This window comes from Astyanax mexicanus, chromosome 19, assembly GCF_023375975.1.
Source record: "Astyanax mexicanus isolate ESR-SI-001 chromosome 19, AstMex3_surface, whole genome shotgun sequence".
NCBI classification, from domain to species: domain Eukaryota; kingdom Metazoa; phylum Chordata; class Actinopteri; order Characiformes; family Acestrorhamphidae; genus Astyanax; species Astyanax mexicanus.
This window is the reverse complement of record NC_064426.1, coordinates 35,808,248-35,828,192: the sequence shown is the minus strand read 5'-3', so window position 1 is coordinate 35,828,192 and position 19,945 is coordinate 35,808,248. Positions and strand designations below refer to the sequence as shown.

General features: G+C 37.3%; 1 protein-coding gene across 1 annotated transcript in view; it reads left to right on the top strand.

Annotated features, from left to right (window-relative positions):
* Positions 1-19,945, top strand: part of vat1 (vesicle amine transport 1) — a 49,369-nt gene that overhangs the window by 12,354 nt on the left and 17,070 nt on the right. The window contains exon 3 of the mRNA XM_022665050.2: positions 17,990-18,160. Coding sequence (XP_022520771.2) covers positions 17,990-18,160 — 171 coding nt within the window. The remainder of the gene's footprint in view (positions 1-17,989; positions 18,161-19,945) is intronic.

The following is a 19,945-nucleotide window of genomic DNA, read 5'->3' as shown; positions in this document are numbered from 1 at the left end:
GACAACAGTGAACCGTCAGAGGTTCATTGCTATCTTGGCAATGCGCAGGCCAGTTTCCTCTGTTGAAAGCGCAAAAGCTCAGAGCCATTAAAATACAAAGTCAGGGCACACTTGGCTCTTAAAGGGAATGGCAGGTAAAATCCCTGATTCGTTTATTTCATGTTGCGCCTAAAACAAACCCATGATTAATTAAGAGAGCGCAAGGCATATTTTTTGCATCCTCACGATACGGACGACACACTAAATCAAGGTGCGCAGTTGGCGGCTCACCAACTTTAAAACTAATAAAAAATCTAATTTTAAAGTACCACAGCCAGTGTTGGACAATTAAAGTAGCTTATCAGTTTAAAATATTGGCCTTATCAATTGTCAGCAGATACTGATGCTTCTTAAAAAAAACAATGATCTGCCAAAACCATTATAATAATTCTGATATCATTGTGCATCCCTACCAATTAACGGAAGTTTAGGCAGGTTATCATCACAGCTATCACATTCTCTATTGTGTAATAGAGGTTTAGTTGCTGGGCAGGTGTAGGCCTTGCCATCAAGAAATATGTCAATATGTCTATAGTGTAAGTTATTGTGTATATTGTTATTGTTTGTATTGTTAATTCTGTAAAGTTATGTGTATATTCTATTTTATTTTACTGTTCTACTTGTAAATATTAGTGGAAACCTCTTGAATCTTGAAATATGGGCGGGGTTCAGGCTCTCTCAATGCCCCACATCGTTCTCAGTGTTCATTCCTAGTGCTAATAACTTGTATAATGCTTTATGTTTTTTGCTGTTGATGTGCGGAGGATTCTGATTCTGATTCAAGCCCTAATTTCAAATTGAATGCAGAATTTGATGTGTCTATGGCCCCCAGCATTGAGCATTGAAGATTTATTGAGCTCCCATCAATAATTTAGGATGAGTTGGAGATGAGGTACTTGCTGAATACAATCAAATCCCCACTGCAGAGCTACAAAATTTAGTGGACATGTTTAATATATCATTTCTAATATTTTAATACACTGATTTTTTTGGAAGAAACAATAAATGAACATTAGGGGTGGGCGATATGACCCTAAAATAATATCACAATATTTCATGGTATTTTCACGGTAACTATACTTTTGCTGATATGTCACTGAATAACACTGAATTAAAAAAAATATTTCAAGAAGACACTACTGCAACAAAATAAAAATAGAATTTTCTTGCATACAATATGATATGGCACAATATGATTTGTAACAGAAGTCAATAATCCAGAATGTCATGATACTAATAATGCACTCCAAATATCTCCATATATCCAGGATTAAAGTAAAAAATATATATAATCTGTCTCTTGTAGCTATATAATGAGAACAGTGTGATTTTTTTATTTTATTTTGCTAAAAACAGCAAAAAAAAAAGTATTACCCTGATTTGATAATTATGTATTGATATTATTTATTTTAGGGTGGAAAATTTTTGCGATATTGTTGGTGCATATTATATGCACTTGCTAAACTGCAATGTAATCACATTGAATAAAAACATGAACTTTGGACTCGGGTATGAATATTAGACTAATAACAGGGCAGATCTCATTATTCCATTGGTGAGTTAAAGAGTATGAACAGCACTTGTTGCTCAAGTTTTGGCCAGATGATGAAAAGGTTTTCATTATTTCTGAATAATGATTAATTTTACTTTGGCACGTTAAAAAAAAAAAAAAACCTCAAAAACAAAACTCACACATCAGCACTGCAGGGTAACATTGCCTCAGTTTGTGTCAGTGTGCGTCTCTCCTGCTGTGAAATGAGTAAGAAAAATGACTTTTGGAATCATTTCTAATTTAAACATTTGTGACCAGGTCAGCCAAGCACTTTACTTTAAGAGCTGCTAGTAATCTGTCTCACCCGTAACATTTCTGAGTACAGACAGTTGCTCTTAGTTTAAGGGTTTAGTTTGTAAATAGTAGCCTTCTTTGTATATTTGCAGCAGTGTTTTAGGCCTGCTTATGCGTTTATAAGAGAAGATGTGGCGTCTTGCTAGTGAGTCGTGTCTGGTTATATGAAAATAGATTTGTTTGCTTTCATTTTCGGTGCTTCAGTAGTGTATTTGTGCTGTTAAGTCAAATAAAAACCCCTGATACACCTGATTACACCTGATGGCACTGTGTTTATTTCAGATTTTTCAGTTTTCCCACAAGAAAACTAGTTTGTTCAAATATATACACTGCAAGGACTTTTACTCTTTTTTTATCTCTGAAAACAAGTGTCTTTACTGTCCAGGGAAAGGCTTCAGTGATGAGCGTTAGTGAGGTTACAATGTTGGATCATCACGACCCCACCTCATCCCCAAATCCCCAACTCATCCCAAATGTTTTGGGAAGAGTTTCTTTATTCCGAAGAACACATTTCCACTACTGCTCCAAAGCTCAGTACTGGGGGGATTTATACCACTGTAGCCCATATAGCCTGGCATTAGCCTTGGTGCTGAGGGGTTTGTGTGTATTTGTTTGTTTGCTCCAGAGAGTTCTATTCTGTAGGGATACATCTCTCCAGGGCCCAGACAAGCTGCGTGCATGCATTTGCAAGTCTGTGTCAGCAATTATAACTGATCTACACAAACATTCTGTGTATGTATATTGTTGCTGTCATTTGAAACACTTCTCTATTCACACTGTTCTCATTTCCCATTATATATCTACTAGAGACCATTATATCAAAAGTATCATTATCGGGAAAATACCATGAAATATTGAGATATTATTTTAAAGCCTTATCGCTCACCCCTAATTGTGATGCAAATTATGATGATTGGAACAATAGAAATGCTTAAATGCTTAACAAAAACACTTTTTGTTATGCTATGTACTTATTATATTTAGTAATACAACAATAAACAAGTTCAAGTTTGATTTTATTCATTTAGTGATTGCCCTGTTTTGTATGTATAGAGGTTGTACAAGATTTCTCATGTTTAGAATTGTATGATCATCAATACTTTATGTTTTGAATCTGGCATTCGTTTTTTATATTTTCTTGCAATTTCATGAAGAATGAATTAATAGAAATTCTCCAAAATAATAAAATTATATGTAATATTTGATATAACATTATTTATAATATAATAATATATTTTTAAAAAATTGCCTTACTCTAAATCACAAGTCTCTCCCTGCTCTAATAACTCTCACACATGTGGACCAAGTACTCTGAGCATGTGACCAATTCAGTTGTTACAGATGAGTGGTTTTGGGAATTATTGGAATTCTCTGGGTTTGGCTAATGCACATAATGAACATTTTTGCAGTGCAGAATTAGCCAATGGAAAAATCCAATAAATCTAATGGCAGACACATACCTTTTAAAAACAACAACAAAAAAAGAGGTTTTTGATTTGCTTCTTATTATTTACTATTTTATTCACACTTATACTCTATATAAGTATAAAAGTGACTAATATTTAGTTAAAAAATGCAGTATTGCTAATATGGCATAATAAAATAACTTTTTATCATTTGTAATATTTCCTGTATTATATTGCTAATAGAAGGGTCCATAAATTTATCTCCCATTGAAGTGATTCTGCTGAACGTGTAGAAATGTGTAGCATCTTGTGCTAACATATGTTAGCACTACAGGTGATGAGAAGTGTGAGATGCTGTTACTAACAGGCTCTGCAGGTCTGAGTGCTTATAGGAGAGATTGGGATGATGGAGCTCTTAGATAATGTGTAAGATAGTGCTGAAGTGCTGTGTGATGGGTTAAGAATGTACAAAAGAACAAATCACAATGACAGTTTATTTGCAGCATTTCTGCTGAAGAATTCCAGCATTCATTTTGCCATTAATTTAGGCTACTTCTTCTTTCAAAGTGTGTCTGGTATTATATTGTTTGATCACATTTTACCACAAAGGCAGCATTGCGCATAATGTATTGTCCAAATATTTGTGGACATCCCTTTTTTGTATGCATTTAGCTAGCTATTTTAAGTTGTACCCATTGCTGGCACAGATGAGCAGATGCACACATACACAGCTGCTAGTCTAGTCTCTGTAGGTAAGTATTGCTTCTCCAATAGAACTAGAATAGAATAGGATTCACTTGAGCAGATAAATATGAACTATGAGCTGTGGAGCAGTGGAACTGTGTTCCCTGGAATGATGGTGCTCCAATACTATCCAGCGTTTTTAGGGTGAGTTTGGGAGTTGGGGCTGAGGTGGGGCAGGGTGGTGGTTATCCAGTATCCTGACCTCACTAACGAATAAGTAGGCGAGTCTGACTCTGTGTTTGGTCTCTAATGTGCAGACTTTAGTTTGACAACATGGCGGACAATTTTGTCATTATTTCTTTTGAACAAAAACGAATGGATTGGAACCAATCTACTTCCTATCTCCAATGTTTTGTCAGAAAATGGCAAAACGCTAGAGGGAGCCTGCAAGTGAGTCCAAAATGAACAGTGATGAATGGAGATAAACCAGAAACTGTAAAAAAAAAAAAAAAAAAAAAAAAGATGGACGCCATGTTGCCGTTCCCATTCATTCGATGAAAATGAAGCCAAAATCTTCCGCCATGTTGGCGATCCTGAAAACTTGGGTCTGTGCAGACCAGAGGAGGGAGAAAGACTGTGGAGAGACAGCCTACTCATTTAAATAACCCCGCCCCTGAGGGCTGCCTCCACAGAGCTATAAACAGTCTATGGTCCTGCCCATACAGTCATTGGTCCCACCCCGGCTAGGTGTAACCCAGCCCTTTTACAATAACCACACCTTTTTGAGCTGAATAATGTTTTAAAAAACAAATTCTGTGGGGATATAAAAATTTGACAATATAAGCAGAGGTTACACTAGCTGCTGCATTTAAATAATGGAGGTAGAATTACAGTATATTGGACGTTTAAATAAAAACGATATAAAGACGATGCTCTGTCCAACTATACACAGTATATGAGATACACAGCTAACAGCTCAAAAATAAAAATAGGAACCAACCACTTTGCCCGAGTATTCCTTTAATTTTGTAAAGTAAAATAAAGTATTTTGCTAAAAATCCAAAGAAAAAGTTCCGGTATATTTCTGTGTGTGTTTTAAAAGCTTTAAAATAAAAAAACATATAGATCTTTGCTGCTTTAACATTTGATATCATTCTTTATTGAGGAAATTTTAGGAAACAATTTTTAGTATAAAAATGATCAAATGTTAATAAGCATAATTTTGATCAGTTGCTCCACATGAACTTGAGAGCGCCCTCTGGTGAGAATATGTAACGTCACTGAGCATGCAGGATAAAATGATTTAATTCTATGATTTTCTGTTAATTTTGTACATTTGTCAATTATGAAATACTGTTTAAATGAAGAAAGCAATTACATCCAACTAATTTAAATATTTGTTTCTGCTCATGGCTGTATTAGAAACACTAATGCTTACAATTTCAAAGAGCAAATCTTCGGGACTACTGCTTTAAAAATTCCATCATGAAATATCCCCAGAAAAAATCTGCCTGCAGCTTTCAGGATTTAACATCTGCACTGTTTGAATATATTCAATAAATGAATACGCACACATTCAGGGGTCTGGAGCGTTTCTGGCTGGGAGAGTGAATTTGAATCCTGGTGGACATGCGTATGTGTCCGTGTGTGTATGAGAGTGTGTGTTTGGCTCAGGAGGGAAGTACAGTGATCCATCTGGAGTGTCACAGAAAGCTGAACCTATCCAACAGCTCTGACTTCCGCGCCCAGGGAAGAGGGGAGGGGGTGATGTACAGGGGGAGAGATACAGCAAAAATTCCAATACTCATTGCAACATGCAGCTATTAGAGTTTTTGTTAATCCCCCTGAAGAATCCAGTGGTAAGAGATTTAATGGAATAGAGACAATCCAACCCAAACAGTTTTTCTTTTTTTGGTGCATTTGCAAAACCCCTGTGCAGAACAGAAAACATACATTTTTTATAGGGCTGTAATAAAATGCAAAAATCATGATTCAGTTCACAACAAGGTTTGGAAATCATGCTTAAGAATAACAATAAGCTCAATACAGCAGAGGGAAAAGTAAGACATTTACAAAATAATACACTATTGATGTAAAGTTAATATATACACAGCTCTGGAAAAAATAAGAGACCACTTGAAAATGATTTTACCAAATTGAAAACCTCTGGAATATAATCAAGAGGAAGATGGATGATCACAAGCCATTAAACCAAACTGAACTGCTTGAATTTGTGCACCAGGAGTAAAGGCATAAAGTTATCAAAAAGCAGTGTGTAAGACTGGTGGAGGAGAACATGCCAAGGTGCATGATTAAAACTGTGATAAAAAAAACAGGGTGATTCCACCAAATATTGATTTCTGTGTTAGGATTACATGACTCTTCAAAAGGAGATTTTTAGAGGCATACTCAAAACATAGGGCTATGAGAATCACTGGAAAGGTGGCGGCACAAGCAACTATAGAAACATTTTAAATTTGATTTAAATTTTTTTATTTTTCCTTGTTAAACATTACAGTGACAACTATATTGCCATAGGTTTATGTGAAGTTGGCCTCTTTTTTTTAATAACAAGCATAAAAAATTCATAGTACTTCATCTCAGTAGCTAGCTAGCTAACTTTCCCATTCCACCTTAAATGGTGCAACAGATAAGATCGGAAAACCCATTGACATGTTTAAATAGGCAGATGTTCATTAGCATCTATAATAAGTGTCAACAGATTTTCTGGTCTTTCTGAACGCAGAAAAATAACAAGTCAGTGATTATGGTAATTATTCATACTGTTCACATACAGCAGATTGAGATGAAGTTGAAAAAACTCTCGCTGGAGTAGGGGTTCAGCAATACAGTGAAAATATAGTGGATCATTTTACACAATATTGTAAAGCATTGTGTACAGACTATTTTATTAAGCATTGTACAGACTGCCCTGCACTGACTAATGATGCTCTCTTGGTAATAAATCACAGAATGTGTGTTGATGCTCAGTGATTGGTGTTCTACAATTACTGATACCCAGAATGTGCTTACAAACCATTGTATCGACTGATTTATTGAAACAACTATAAATATAAGCTGTGGGAATCATAGGGCATCTCATGATACAATATTATCACTGAAATCACTGAGATACTCACTATATCACAAGGCAGTTATCTACGATACTACACAGCATCTTTGTGTTAGTGAAGAGGATACAATGCTCCTAAATATGCAAATACCAGGAATTATGGATTTATTAGTTTAGTAATTGGATTTTTTTTAGCTGGAATTCACGACAGGACACTCACTAAATCATTTTAAACATTTAATATCTAACCACCTTCAGACAGCCTGTACCTGTTTTACTTGATTTTTATTTTTAACTTTTACTTTTTATTGTTAGTTCTCCTTTTAGTTTTTTATTTTCTCTTTTTATTTGTTTCCTAATTTTATTTTTTTATTTTATTATTATTATGTTATTATTATTATTATTATTTTATTTATTTTTAAATAGTTTTGTATTGTTGCTTATTAACTTATTTTGATTTTCTTTTATTGTTATTACTATTATGTTTATTATTATAATTGCTTTTATTTTTTTTTAGTTCATTTATTTATTTGTATTTTTATTGTATTATGTAAAAGTTAGTTTTAGCTAATTTTAACTCATTTTTGTTGTATTAGTCTTATTTTCTTTTGGTCTTATTTTTTATCAATTAAACCATACTTCATTATAATCATTAATTTTATTTTTTTATTTTATTCTAATTCTGTTTATTTTTTTATCTATTCTTATATTTTATTTACTGCTATTTTACAATAATTACACATCAGTGCAGAGTTCACTTTATGTCTGCTCCAAATATTTCCGTGCATAAACATTTCAGTCGGTTATTGCATCCATAAAGGACACAAATTGGAGGTTGTTAGATTTATAGACACCGGGCATTCTGCACATAGTTCACTGGCAGTATCTCCTCCTCGGACGTGTGTGTTTGTTGGTGTGTGTGTGTGTGCGCGCGTCAGACAGAGGGAGAGTGCGGCCTCAGGAAGCATTTGGGATTACAGTGCACAGGATGTTTTTTTTAAATTAGTCCTGGAACTGAAAATGTGTTTCCTCTTCGCATCTTGAGCCTCTGACATCGCGAGTCACTGATTGGCCCAGGCCGATGACTTACGACCAGGATGAAACAGCCCACAGTGAGAACATTTGGAAGTGCATGGAAGGGGGGTGGACTTTCACTCTGAATAAAAATGGTGCTTATAATGATCATATTAAGGATCTCATCAGTGCTTAAAGAACATTGACCCAACTGTATGTTTCATTATAGAGGGTGTACAAAAAAAATCCTGTTTAATTGAAAGATTTGCAACAATAAAAATAAACACTGGCTAGTGTGCTCATGGCAAGGTGACGTGAATTTTCAGATGTGAGAGTTTGATTGAGACCTGATAGTGGGTGCCAGATGGATGAGACAACATTCCTCTATACACAGTATCACATGTATAATTAGAGTATATAATAGAATGCATTATTACCACTAGGGGTGTGCCATATTGTATCGTACGCAATAATATCACCAACATATTTGAATTACATGAACGATATTATACCCTGAAATATTGTGCCATATCACCCACCCTAATTATCACATCAGGATACTATTTTTGTGCTATTTTTAGCAAAAGAAAATTTCCCTGTTCTTATTTCCCATTAATTATCTACTAGAGACAGATTATATCTGTCCAGATTGTATCTATGGAGAGATATTTCGAGTGCATTATTAGTATCGTGACATTCTGGATCATTGACTTCTGTTACAAATAAGATAAAATTCTTGTATTTTTTAATATCTCAGTTAGGGGTGTGCCATATCATATAATATGCAATAATAAAATGTCATTTTAATTTTGTTGCAGTAGTGTATTCTTGAAATATTTTTTTTTCATTAAATGTTTTTTTAAATCGCCAATAGTATCGTTATCACGAAAATAACATGAAATATTGTGATATTATTTTTGGGCCATATCGCCCAGCCTTAATTACCACCCCCAGTAGACAGCACAATGCAGTGCAGGGGATGATTTATTATCATGGCCGGTGATGTCTGCCTAGAATTGTCCATTATAAACAGACAGAAATCATATACATATTTATGCAGGAGGTTTTATGTCACAGGCATAGCCGGCAGGTCTGCAACATTCTTAGCTTGGGGCATGCCAGAAGTCATGGGACATGGTACTAGTTTTGCTATGTGTGTGTGTGTGTTACAGTGTAAAGAACCTTCATATAGTGTATAAATCTAAAGAATCTAAAAGGTTCTTGACGTGATTATACAGCTCTGGGGAAATAAAACCTTTCAGTTGTATTTATTGTTTACGCTATGTAGAATTTCTTGGCTCCGCTGAATGCTATTTGGCACCTTCATTCAGCTGCTTATATGGTCAGACCTTCTGGCTGCGCACAGAGCCAGCAGCACAGGAACACACAAAAACAAATCAACAGGCTCATTAATAATCAACCCATGATAAAGTTAACCTTGACCCGTGGAGGCTGGAAATAATACAGTGCTGCTGTAACTGCTTGATTTGGTTCTCGGGCAAAATACTACTATTGTGAATTAAATATATATCATATAGCCACATAAGCACATTTACAGAAGATCAATTACTGACATGCCACATTTCATAGTCAGTATTGTGTCACCAGACTTATTTTATGTTCAGTGGAAGCTCAGTAACGCTTCATTGACCTGCAGGATAAGCTTGTAGGGCCTCCTGAGGCACTGAATGTGGATGTGATCTTTGCTGGGATTGCTTGTCTGTTTGCATGAACACACAGTCATTACCACTGGGTGTGCTGTCCACTGTGAGTGGTAATGCTTTCTATGTGTACATTTGACACTCTGAACCACCTGTATAAGCTGTGAGTAAGGCTGAAAATTTGCCAGTGAGCTCATGGCAAGGAAACTGATACCCCTTAATGCCAGACCAGCCTTCCGTCTGTTTGAATAGGGAGATACCAAAGTACTCTAAGCAACATATTTTACATCACTGATAAAATATACGGTATGTACAGGGGTTGGACAATAAAACTGAAACACCTGGTTTTAGACCACAATCATTTTTTGTCCCGACAGACAGTTTTGGTGGAAACAGGAGAGTTGAGGTGCACATTGAATTCTGCCGTGATTTGATCAGCCGTGGTTTTATGTTTTTTGGATACAATCCGGGTTAGCACCCGAACATCCCTTTTAGACAGCTTCCTCTTACAGCGTCCACAGTTAATCCTGTTGGATGTGGTTGGTCCTTCTTGGTGGTATTCTGACATTACCCCGGATACCGTGGCTCTTGATACATCACAAAGACTTGCTGTCTTGGTCACAGATGCGCCAGCAAGACCAACAATTTGTCCTCTTTTGAACTCTGGTATGTCACCCATAATTCCATGGCTGGAATTTTCCATGCGATCAGGCAAGCGACTCTTATCAGAAATCTCTTTGGATCTCATTGGATATGAGAGGCAGCAAAAGTCATGGGACATGATACTAGTTACTGTAATGCCAGTGTATTGTGACAATTATTAACGCACAATAAAAAGTGCAGCCATAGTGGCCTAATAGAAATGATTGTCCATTGTTTGTCATGATATTACTCACGCTAGCTTGAATGCATGCCTGTTATTGACCTCATATACTCAATCTCAGACGAGTTGCTTTCTGTGTGTGACTTTTATATGGCGATGCTTTTATAGCATAAAATATTGCATTATATAATTGTTGGGCCTGTCGCCAGGCCTGTCGTAGGGTGTTGAGAGTTTGATGCAGAGAGTGAAAAGTTATGATTGAATTTTCCTCCTTAGGCTGTTGGTTAGAGTTGGTGCAGAGTCGGTCAGGGAGTTTAGAGAACACCACTGTATGCACACACACACAGTAAAACTTCTGAGAGGCTAAACTCTGAGTACAATATAGCAGTTCTGCTTTTTATGACTTTCTTTAACCAGGTCAAATATCACACTCCAGGCCCTGAACAGTGTAATGTCAAAACAATAAACCCATAATAAAACAATATAAATCCAAATGTCTGTTGATGCCCCTTTTAATGAATGCATATTTAACTACTTCAAGTTGGACCCATTGCTGATACAGATTAAGTTCAAACAGTTCAAACACACCCACACAGACTACAGCTTGTTTACCGCCTAGAGAAGTGTTGCCAATAGATTAACCTGTCGGTAGCTATCAGAGGTGTCGAGTAATAAAAATTACCTTTCAAATGACCTTTCATCACTTTACTTAAGTAGAAATGTTAGTTAAATATATACTTTACTGGAGTAATGTATTTTTCAGACAACTCATTACATTCTAAATAGCCTCGTTACTCGTTACTTACTTGTTTTCACTCTGGCTTCTCATTGTTAAAAAAACCCTATCCAGATAAACCTCTCCATCCAGATAAAGTAAATTCACTTGTGGTTGGATGTAGAGCTGGTAAAAATATACCATTCCGACACCCTATTGGTTTATACGCCGTTCATCACACCGCACATGACATCACACCACACTCCAGCAAGAATATAGCAGAAGTATGTATTCTAGTATGAAGATGATCTGGGCAGAGGCTCAAAAGAACTTGAAATCTCAAACTGTCCCAACTAAGCTTCTTTAATATGTTTACATTATACTAAAATGCATTCATAGCGCATGCCTAGCGCATGCAGAATTTTTAAGGAACACAATACTGCAACAAAATTACATGTTAAATTGCATATGCAATATGATATGCCACACAAGAATTTTATCACATTCGTAACAGAAGTCAATGATCCAGAATGTCATGATACTAATAATGCACTCCAAATATCTCCATATATCCAGGATTAAAGTAAAATAAATGATACTGGTCAGATATAATCTGTCTCTAGTAGATATATAATGGGAAATGAGAACAGTGTGAATTTCTTCTTTTGCTAAAACCAGCAAAAAAGTAGTACCCTGATGTGATAATCAGGGATGGGTAATATGGCACGATAATTAAGGGTATAATATTGTTTATGTATGATATTCAAAAATGTTGGCAACATATTTTGCGTATGATACGATACAGCACACCCCTAATTTATAGTTATGTCTTTTAGAACAATTCATTTTGGGGAAGGGAAGAGGTAGTGCTCTATAGGACTTTATGGCATAACCTGAGTATTTGTCCTTTTTTCCTTATATTACTTTTACTTTTAGTATTACTTTTAAGTACTTTTGAAAGCAGTACATTTTATACTTTGTGGAAAAGCTTAAAACTTGATGTATTTTAAAGCCCAGTTTCTATAATTTTACTTGAGTAATGAATGTAAATTCTTTTTAGACCTTTATTTGCTACCATGCCTAATGCCTGGTGTGGGCTGGAGGGGTGTAATGAAGCCCCCAGCACTGAGCTGTGGAACATTGGAATTGTGTTCCCTATAATGATAGATGGTGCTCAGTACAGTACATTTGCGATGAGTTGAGGGGATAGTGGATAAACTGTTGGGGTGGTGATTGTCCAACATCTTGAATAATACTCCTAAAACCTGGTTTTGCTGAATGCAGTGAAATCCTTTTGGAGATTGCAGTGACAGCAGTGCTCCAAAATCTAGTACAGTAGAAATCCTTTACTGGACAGTAGAGACAGCTACTCCAACAAAAGCAAGACGTTTTCCCCTCTTTGGTTTTATACTTTATGCTGTAGTGATATTTCTGAAGCATGAAAGTTTTAAGGCCCACTCTTTCTGTCTCTCTCTTTCTTTTCTTTTTTTCCCTGCTGTCCTCTGGTTGCCCTCCTCTTGTGGGCTGGGATGGCTCGCGTGTTGGGAATCTGTAGAATTCCTCAATGTTTTAGAGAAAATTCCTCCTCAATAGAGAGGGTCATGCTGTTGTGACCGAGAGCGCGGCTGCCAAGTCTGTGTGCGCATGTGGGTGTGGGTGTGAATGTGTAAGTAGAGAGGGGAAATATAAAGACTTCCCTGTATCCTGTGTATGTGTGTATGTGTGTGTGTATGTGTGTGTGTGTGTGTGTGTGTTGTCCTGATGTAGCCTTGTTTAAAACGAATCTTATTAGATGAACATCACTCCTCATTCCCTCTTAAAAACAATGGAATTTAATCCGGAGCATAACAAATGGAATTATCCTTGGGGATCTGCTTATGTGCCTGGATGGAGTCTCTCTCTCTCTCTCTCCCACTTTCTTTTACTCTCACTCTCTTTTGATTGTTTTTGCTTCTGGCTGTCTCTCTTTCTCTATTACTCTCCCTCTGCCTCTTTCTGTCTTTCTTGCTTTTTCTTTTTCTTTTTTTCCTTTGTATTTTTCCTCCCTCTCGCTATCTGTGTGATTGTTTCTATCCCTCCCACTTTTTGCTCTCTCTCTCGCTCTCACTTACTTTTGCTCCCTCTCTCATTGGATAATTTTCTTTTTTCTTTATTTCACTTTTTTCTTCTGTCCCATCTTGCCTTCTCTTTCTCTCTCTCTCCATAACTCCTTCTATCTGCATGACTGTTCCTTTTTTTCTCCATCTCTCTTGTCTCTCTTGCTCTGTCTTTCACTCTTCCTTTACTTTTCCTCTCTTTTTCCCCCCTCATTTATAATTTCTCTCCTTTTTATACTTGGCTTGTTTCTCTCTTTCCTCTCTCCTTTGCTCTCTATTTCTATTACTTTCTATTCCTCCTTTCCTAATGGTTCATTCTCATTCTGTTTTTCTTTCCTGTTCTCTCTCTCTCTCTCTCTCTGTCTGTCTGTTGCTCTCTCTTCATCTCTCCTGCTTTGTCTTTCTCTGGAAGTAAGGGTAGAACTATGCAGGTGCATATTTCAGAAGATTAGCTGATATTAGCACACATGAAGGACGTTCAGCTCTGCATGCCCTGCTGTGTGTGTGAGTGTGTGAGTGTGTGAGTGTGTGAGTGTGTGCGTGTGTGCGTGTGTGCGTGTGTGCGTGTGTGCGTGTGTGCGTGTGTGTTTAGGGCGCTCCTGGCAGTTCCAGCGTAGGTCTTGTGATGGGGCTGACCCCTCAAGTCACGGGGCACATTGACCCTTACACATAGACACTGAGATCGGCCACAGCATTAAAACCACCTGTCGCCCAAATAGTTCTCACCCATCCAGGCGTGGACTCCACGAGACCTGTAAATACATCCTGTGATACCAGTAAGACTTAAGCAGACCTGTTCGTTGTAATGTGTGGCTGTAGTCATCACAGTCATCACAAGTTTGGCCATCATCAGTTTCTTTTGCTTGCCCATTTTTCCTGCTTCAAACAAATCAACCTCAAGAATTGACTTTTCATTCACTGCCTAATGTTCATATTAGTCAGATTTTAACCAGAGAATTTCATTTTTGTGTGAATTGATAATCAGATTACTGGAGTTTAGAGCTTACATCAGGCTCAAAATATCCACATTCTGCCCGAGCCCACTCCGTCCCGTCCCGCCCTGTAAACTATCCCTTTGAGCCTGATTTAAACCCGACATTTAGAGAGTAAAAGGAGAGTTAAAATTGAGCTTTTAAAACATTTTTGGGCTGTTGGGCTGGTCTTGGCAGAGATTCTATGCTCTACTGCAGTTATCAGATTATTCAAGTAGTCATGCAAACAGCATACTGTATAAATAAAATGTAGATTTGTCTAAAATGAGAATAGGAAATATAATTTTATAAAAGAGAGCTGGGTTTTAGCTTAGTAATCATATTTCTCTGTGCATATATTCTCTGATTTCTTGATTATGATCAAGGAAATAAGCGCGCAGCATTTAGCACAGCCCACGCAAGTTAACAGAGTGATGATGACACTAGAATATAAAATAAAAGGATATAAATAGTTGTTTTATTTTAGCTGAAGTAAGGTCATTTTGCATCTAAGTGTGTTTAAATGTGAACAAACTAGGGCTGCAAATAATTATTAATTTGGTAGTCGATTAATCTGCCAATTATTTTTCAGATTAGTCAGCAATTGTTTCTGTCGTGCCTTTCATCTCTGGTTGCTGTGGGTACAGCTCATGTTTTTAGCTTTCTCTATCAGTTAAACAACTGAACCTGAGATTTAAATGCCATTCAAATGTCCAGAAAATTGCCCTTTAAATGTGTAAAGTGATGCTGCTTAGTGAGAAAGTGTGTGATCTGTTGTGATTGGGCAATTTTTGGAGTAAACTGAGGGAGCCCATTACCCTTATTCTATTTTGTTTCTGTCCCCAGTAATTTGGGTAGTGCTACTAATTAACGACAACTAACGACAATTACCGGGAGTCGAAAATTAACATTTAAAACATTTTATCGATTTAGCCCTGACAAAAACGTGAAGCCAGGATTTACATGATGTTTTGCTATGGTTTTAATGTTATGGCTGGTCATTGTACAGGCACACGCATATTGTGGGAACAGAAAAGAGTGAACAGGTGAATGTGAAGTGCGTAGAGCATGGAACTTGTGTGTGTGTGTGTCTGCGTGTGTGAACACAAATGTATTGTGGGCAGACAGGGCAACTTGCCTGGAGTTGCCATGGCAACACAAAGCAGATTCACCCCAGACAGAGCAAGAGTCATGAAGAGGAGACAGAGGAGAGATAAAAACATTAATATGGTTGCCTTCCCTTACTTTTGAACTACAGATCCTTTCCACTCACACACACATACATGCACACTCATTTAACCTCACACACACACACTCACTCTCACACACACACACACAGCAGAAGATGGTTGAAGCCTGTTTGATAGATCTCCCGCTCTCAGCTTTTCTCGCCCTGTTGGCTGCTTCCTGAGTGAGATCTTCACAGCGTGGGAATGAGAACTGCTGAACTGTTAGCATTAGCGCTTTTTGTGTTTTCGACAGTGAAATTCAATCGTCAGCGAAGGCGCTGTACAGGCGATTCACATTCTGGACACTGAAAACTGAATTTCGTATTGCGTCAACAATATTTCTACAATACGTTGCCCTCCCTCAGCCTGGCTGTGTGTGGTGTTGTGCTATTTAATAAGCTCTGGCCTTTGCTAGGTCATTCGCAATGACCTTTACCAGTGCATTCTCCTCCTCTCTACTTCCTGCCTCACTCTCGCGCCTATTGTTTTGCACACAAGCTCACTCACACACAGCTCATATGCTTGTGAATATTATGTATTCATTTATGCATGCATTAGCAAATACTTTACCATTACTGCTTTAGAAATTTTATTAAAGTCTTACTAGAAGTAAGTATTTGTAAAATGTAATTAATAGAAGTCATCTACTATTACCCTTGTGAAGAAACATTTAAAGACACTCCTACATTGATTATAACTTAAAATGCTGTTGCAGATTATTAAAACATGATCAAAAAATATTAGAATAGAGCTGGGTGATTTTATAGAACAATATATAATTTTGGTATTTCTATATTTATATTTTAGTGATTCTCGGTTACAAGTTTAATGTGTGTAGTTCTGACTTGACTTAATTGAAACAAGGTTTATTATATATTTTTTATTTTATGAAAATAGGAGCAAACACCATTTAGAGCCATAGAGTTAAATTTGTATGAAATTGCAACAGCGTTTTAGGGCCACTCTTTAAAAAAAAAAGACAGCTGATTTATGAGATTAAAGTTGTATAATTATGAGATTGAAGTCAAAATATTACAAGATTAAAGTTGTAATATTATGAGATTAAAGTAGAAATATTACAAGATAAAGTTGTAATATTATTTGATTAAAGACGTAATATTATGAAATTAAAAGTCTAATGTTAATGTTAATTGTTAAACGAAGATTAAATTCGTAACATTTTGAGGAAAAAATAGGTGACGACATATTGATGTAATCAGTATAATTAATCAATAATTGATCAGTATATTTGATTATGTGAATTTGTTGATTTGCATCTGTACTGTGCAGAAGCATTTCTGAGTGAAGAAGGGTTAAATATTGGGTTTAATATTCTGTACCAGTGTGCTGGAAGGACCATCCCTGCTAAGCCTAATAGATTCATTCTATAAACTGGGGTGTCTGGTCTCTTTTCGCGGTAGTTTTTCTGGCCTTGTCACGCATCTTTACGTACTTACGCCACACGTACAGCCTCTAAAAGAGGATCCAGCTCAGTTTTACTGAACGCGAGCAATTGGTGGAGCAGTGGAGACTTCAGAAGAGGAAACTCAGAGCTCAGTAGCTCATTCACTCATAGTAAAAACAAAGAAACAAAGAAGTGAAGTTTCTGACTGAGTGCTCTCTCTCTCTCTCTCTCTTTCTCCCTCTCTCTCTCTGACTGAACATAACCTGGAATCGGATTCATCCGCTCTGAAAGGAGACCGCGCCACACCCGCCCGGTTTAAAAATATTCTTCCGCATGCTCGGTGCAATCACCCATTCTCACCAGAGAGGGATCTAAATCCCAAAACTTACGGACATCAGTTTTATATATATATATATATATATATATATATATATATATATATATATATATATATATATATATATATATATATATATATTAGTAGAAATTAAATGATTGAATTATTGTTCAGTTATTTTAATCTAGCATACATATGTACACCCAAACCACTTTTAAATATCCATGAATTAATCATTTGGTTAATTGGCTAATTGACGAAGAAATTAGGTGCAGCCCCATTTAACACACTCAGCTAATCAGCCAGTTCAGCATGTCCTGAATTGAAAGTGGTGGGCAAGACCAAAAATCACTAAAATACCATTGGGAAGCACTGATTGTGGAATAATTAGTCATGAATCAGGTGTTGCTGATGCATTGTTTCTGTGCCATGAGATGGCATCATTGCTATGTTTTTTGTTGTTTTACCCAGCTTACCTTAAAGGATTCAAGTGTGTGTGTGTGTGTGTGTGTGTGTGTGTGTGTGTGTGTGTGTTTTGTTGACTGCTGAGGTCTTATGACCACTGATTTGTTTTTTTACTCCTCAGCTGCCCTTTACTTATCTGCCTTTTTAATAAATCTCTCTTTCGTTCTTTCCCTGTCTCTCTTTCTCTCTCTGTCTCTCTCTCTCTGTCTCTTTCTCTCTCTGTAGGAGGAGTGGGTATAGCTGCCACTCAGCTATGTAAGACGGTGAAGGATGTAACAGTGTTTGGCACTGCCTCTGCTGCGAAGCACGAGGTTATCAGCGAAGGTGGAGTCACACACCCCATCGACTACCGCACACGGGATTACGTGGAAGAGATCCGCAAGATCAGCCCTAAAGGTACTACAAAACCACTAACTTCAATAAGCTCAGAACGGAAAAGCTGACTTAGCTTCTATAAACCCAAGAAGTGAGGCCTAAACCTGCTCGTTTCCAAATCCTAAAAGAAAATAGAAATTGAGACACTAATTTTACAAGATGAGATATTGGGTACACGAGAGCGAGGCGAGACAAAATGTTAACTGTATTTTTTAATGCAAAGTTGAAAAGTATGGTTGAAAATATTTAAATCAAACTCACAAAATGAAAAACTGCAGATGAATTGTTAAATATTAAGTAAGAAAGTAGCCATCTTGTAATGGATGGTAATCAGCATCCCTATATTTATGCATCCCTATACCTCAGCATCCCTATATTTCAGCATCCCTATACCTCAGCATCCCTATACCTCAGCATCCCTATACCTCAGCATCCCTATACCTCAGCATCCCTATATTTATGCATCCCTATACCTCAGCATCCCTATATTTCAGCATCCCTATATTTCAGCATCCCTATACCTCAGCATCCCTATACCTCAGCATCCCTATACCTCAGCATCCCTATACCTCAGCATCCCTATACCTCAGCATCCCTATATTTATGCATCCCTATATTTATGCATCCCTATACCTCAGCCTCCCTATATTTCTGCATCCCTATATTTCTGCATCCCTGTACCTCAGCATCCCTGTACCTCAGCATCCCTGTACCTCAGCATCCCTGTACCTCAGCATCCCTATATTTCAGCATCTCTGTACCTCAGCATCCCTATACCTCAGCATCCCTATACTTCAGCATCCCTATATTTCAGCAACCCTGTACCTCAGCAACCCTGTACCTCAGCATCCCTATATTTCAGCATCCCTGTACCTCAGCATCCCTGTACCTCAGCATCCCTATACCTCAGCATTCCTATACCTCAGCATCCCTATACCTCAGCATCCCTATACCTCAGCATCCCTATACCTCAGCATTCCTATACTTCAGCATCCCTATATTTCACCATCCCTATATTTCAGCGTCTCTATAACTCAGCATCCCTGTCCCTCAGCAACCCTATACCTCAGCATCCCTGTACCTCAGCATCCCTGTACCTCAGCATCCCTGTACCTCAGCATCCCTGTACCTCAGCATCCCTGTACCTCAGCATCCCTATATTTCAGCATCTCTATATTTCAGCATCTCTATATTTCAGCAACCCTGTACCTCAGCAACCCTGTACCTCAGCATCCCTGTACCTCAGCATCCCTATACCTCAGCATCCCTATACCTCAGCATCCCTATACCTCAGCATCCCTATACCTCAGCATTCCTATACCTCAGCATCCCTATACCTCAGCATCCCTATACCTCAGCATCCCTATACCTCAGCAACCCTATACCTCAGCATCCCTGTATTTCAGCATCCCTGTATTTCAGCATCCCTGTATTTCAGCATCCCTGTATTTCAGCATCCCTGTACCTCAGCATCCCTGTACCTCAGCATCCCTATACCTCAGCATCCCTATATTTCTGCATCCCTATATGGATACTTGAGTGGCTGCGTTCCTAAATTGCATAATTCCTATGTGATTTCTTGAATGGCTGCATTCATATGTTGCTAAACCCCCTTTTTGGTTCACTATACGACTGCATACCTATATGGTATTGAGTTATCACACAATATATTAATATGACCTCAAGTCATTTTTGCCGATCAAAATAGCGGTCATTGTATTGAATTAGTAAGGAGGGCATAGTAACATGATTAGGTAGTGAAATGAGTGCTTAAACATTTGTTTTTATTTATTTTGATATTAAAAA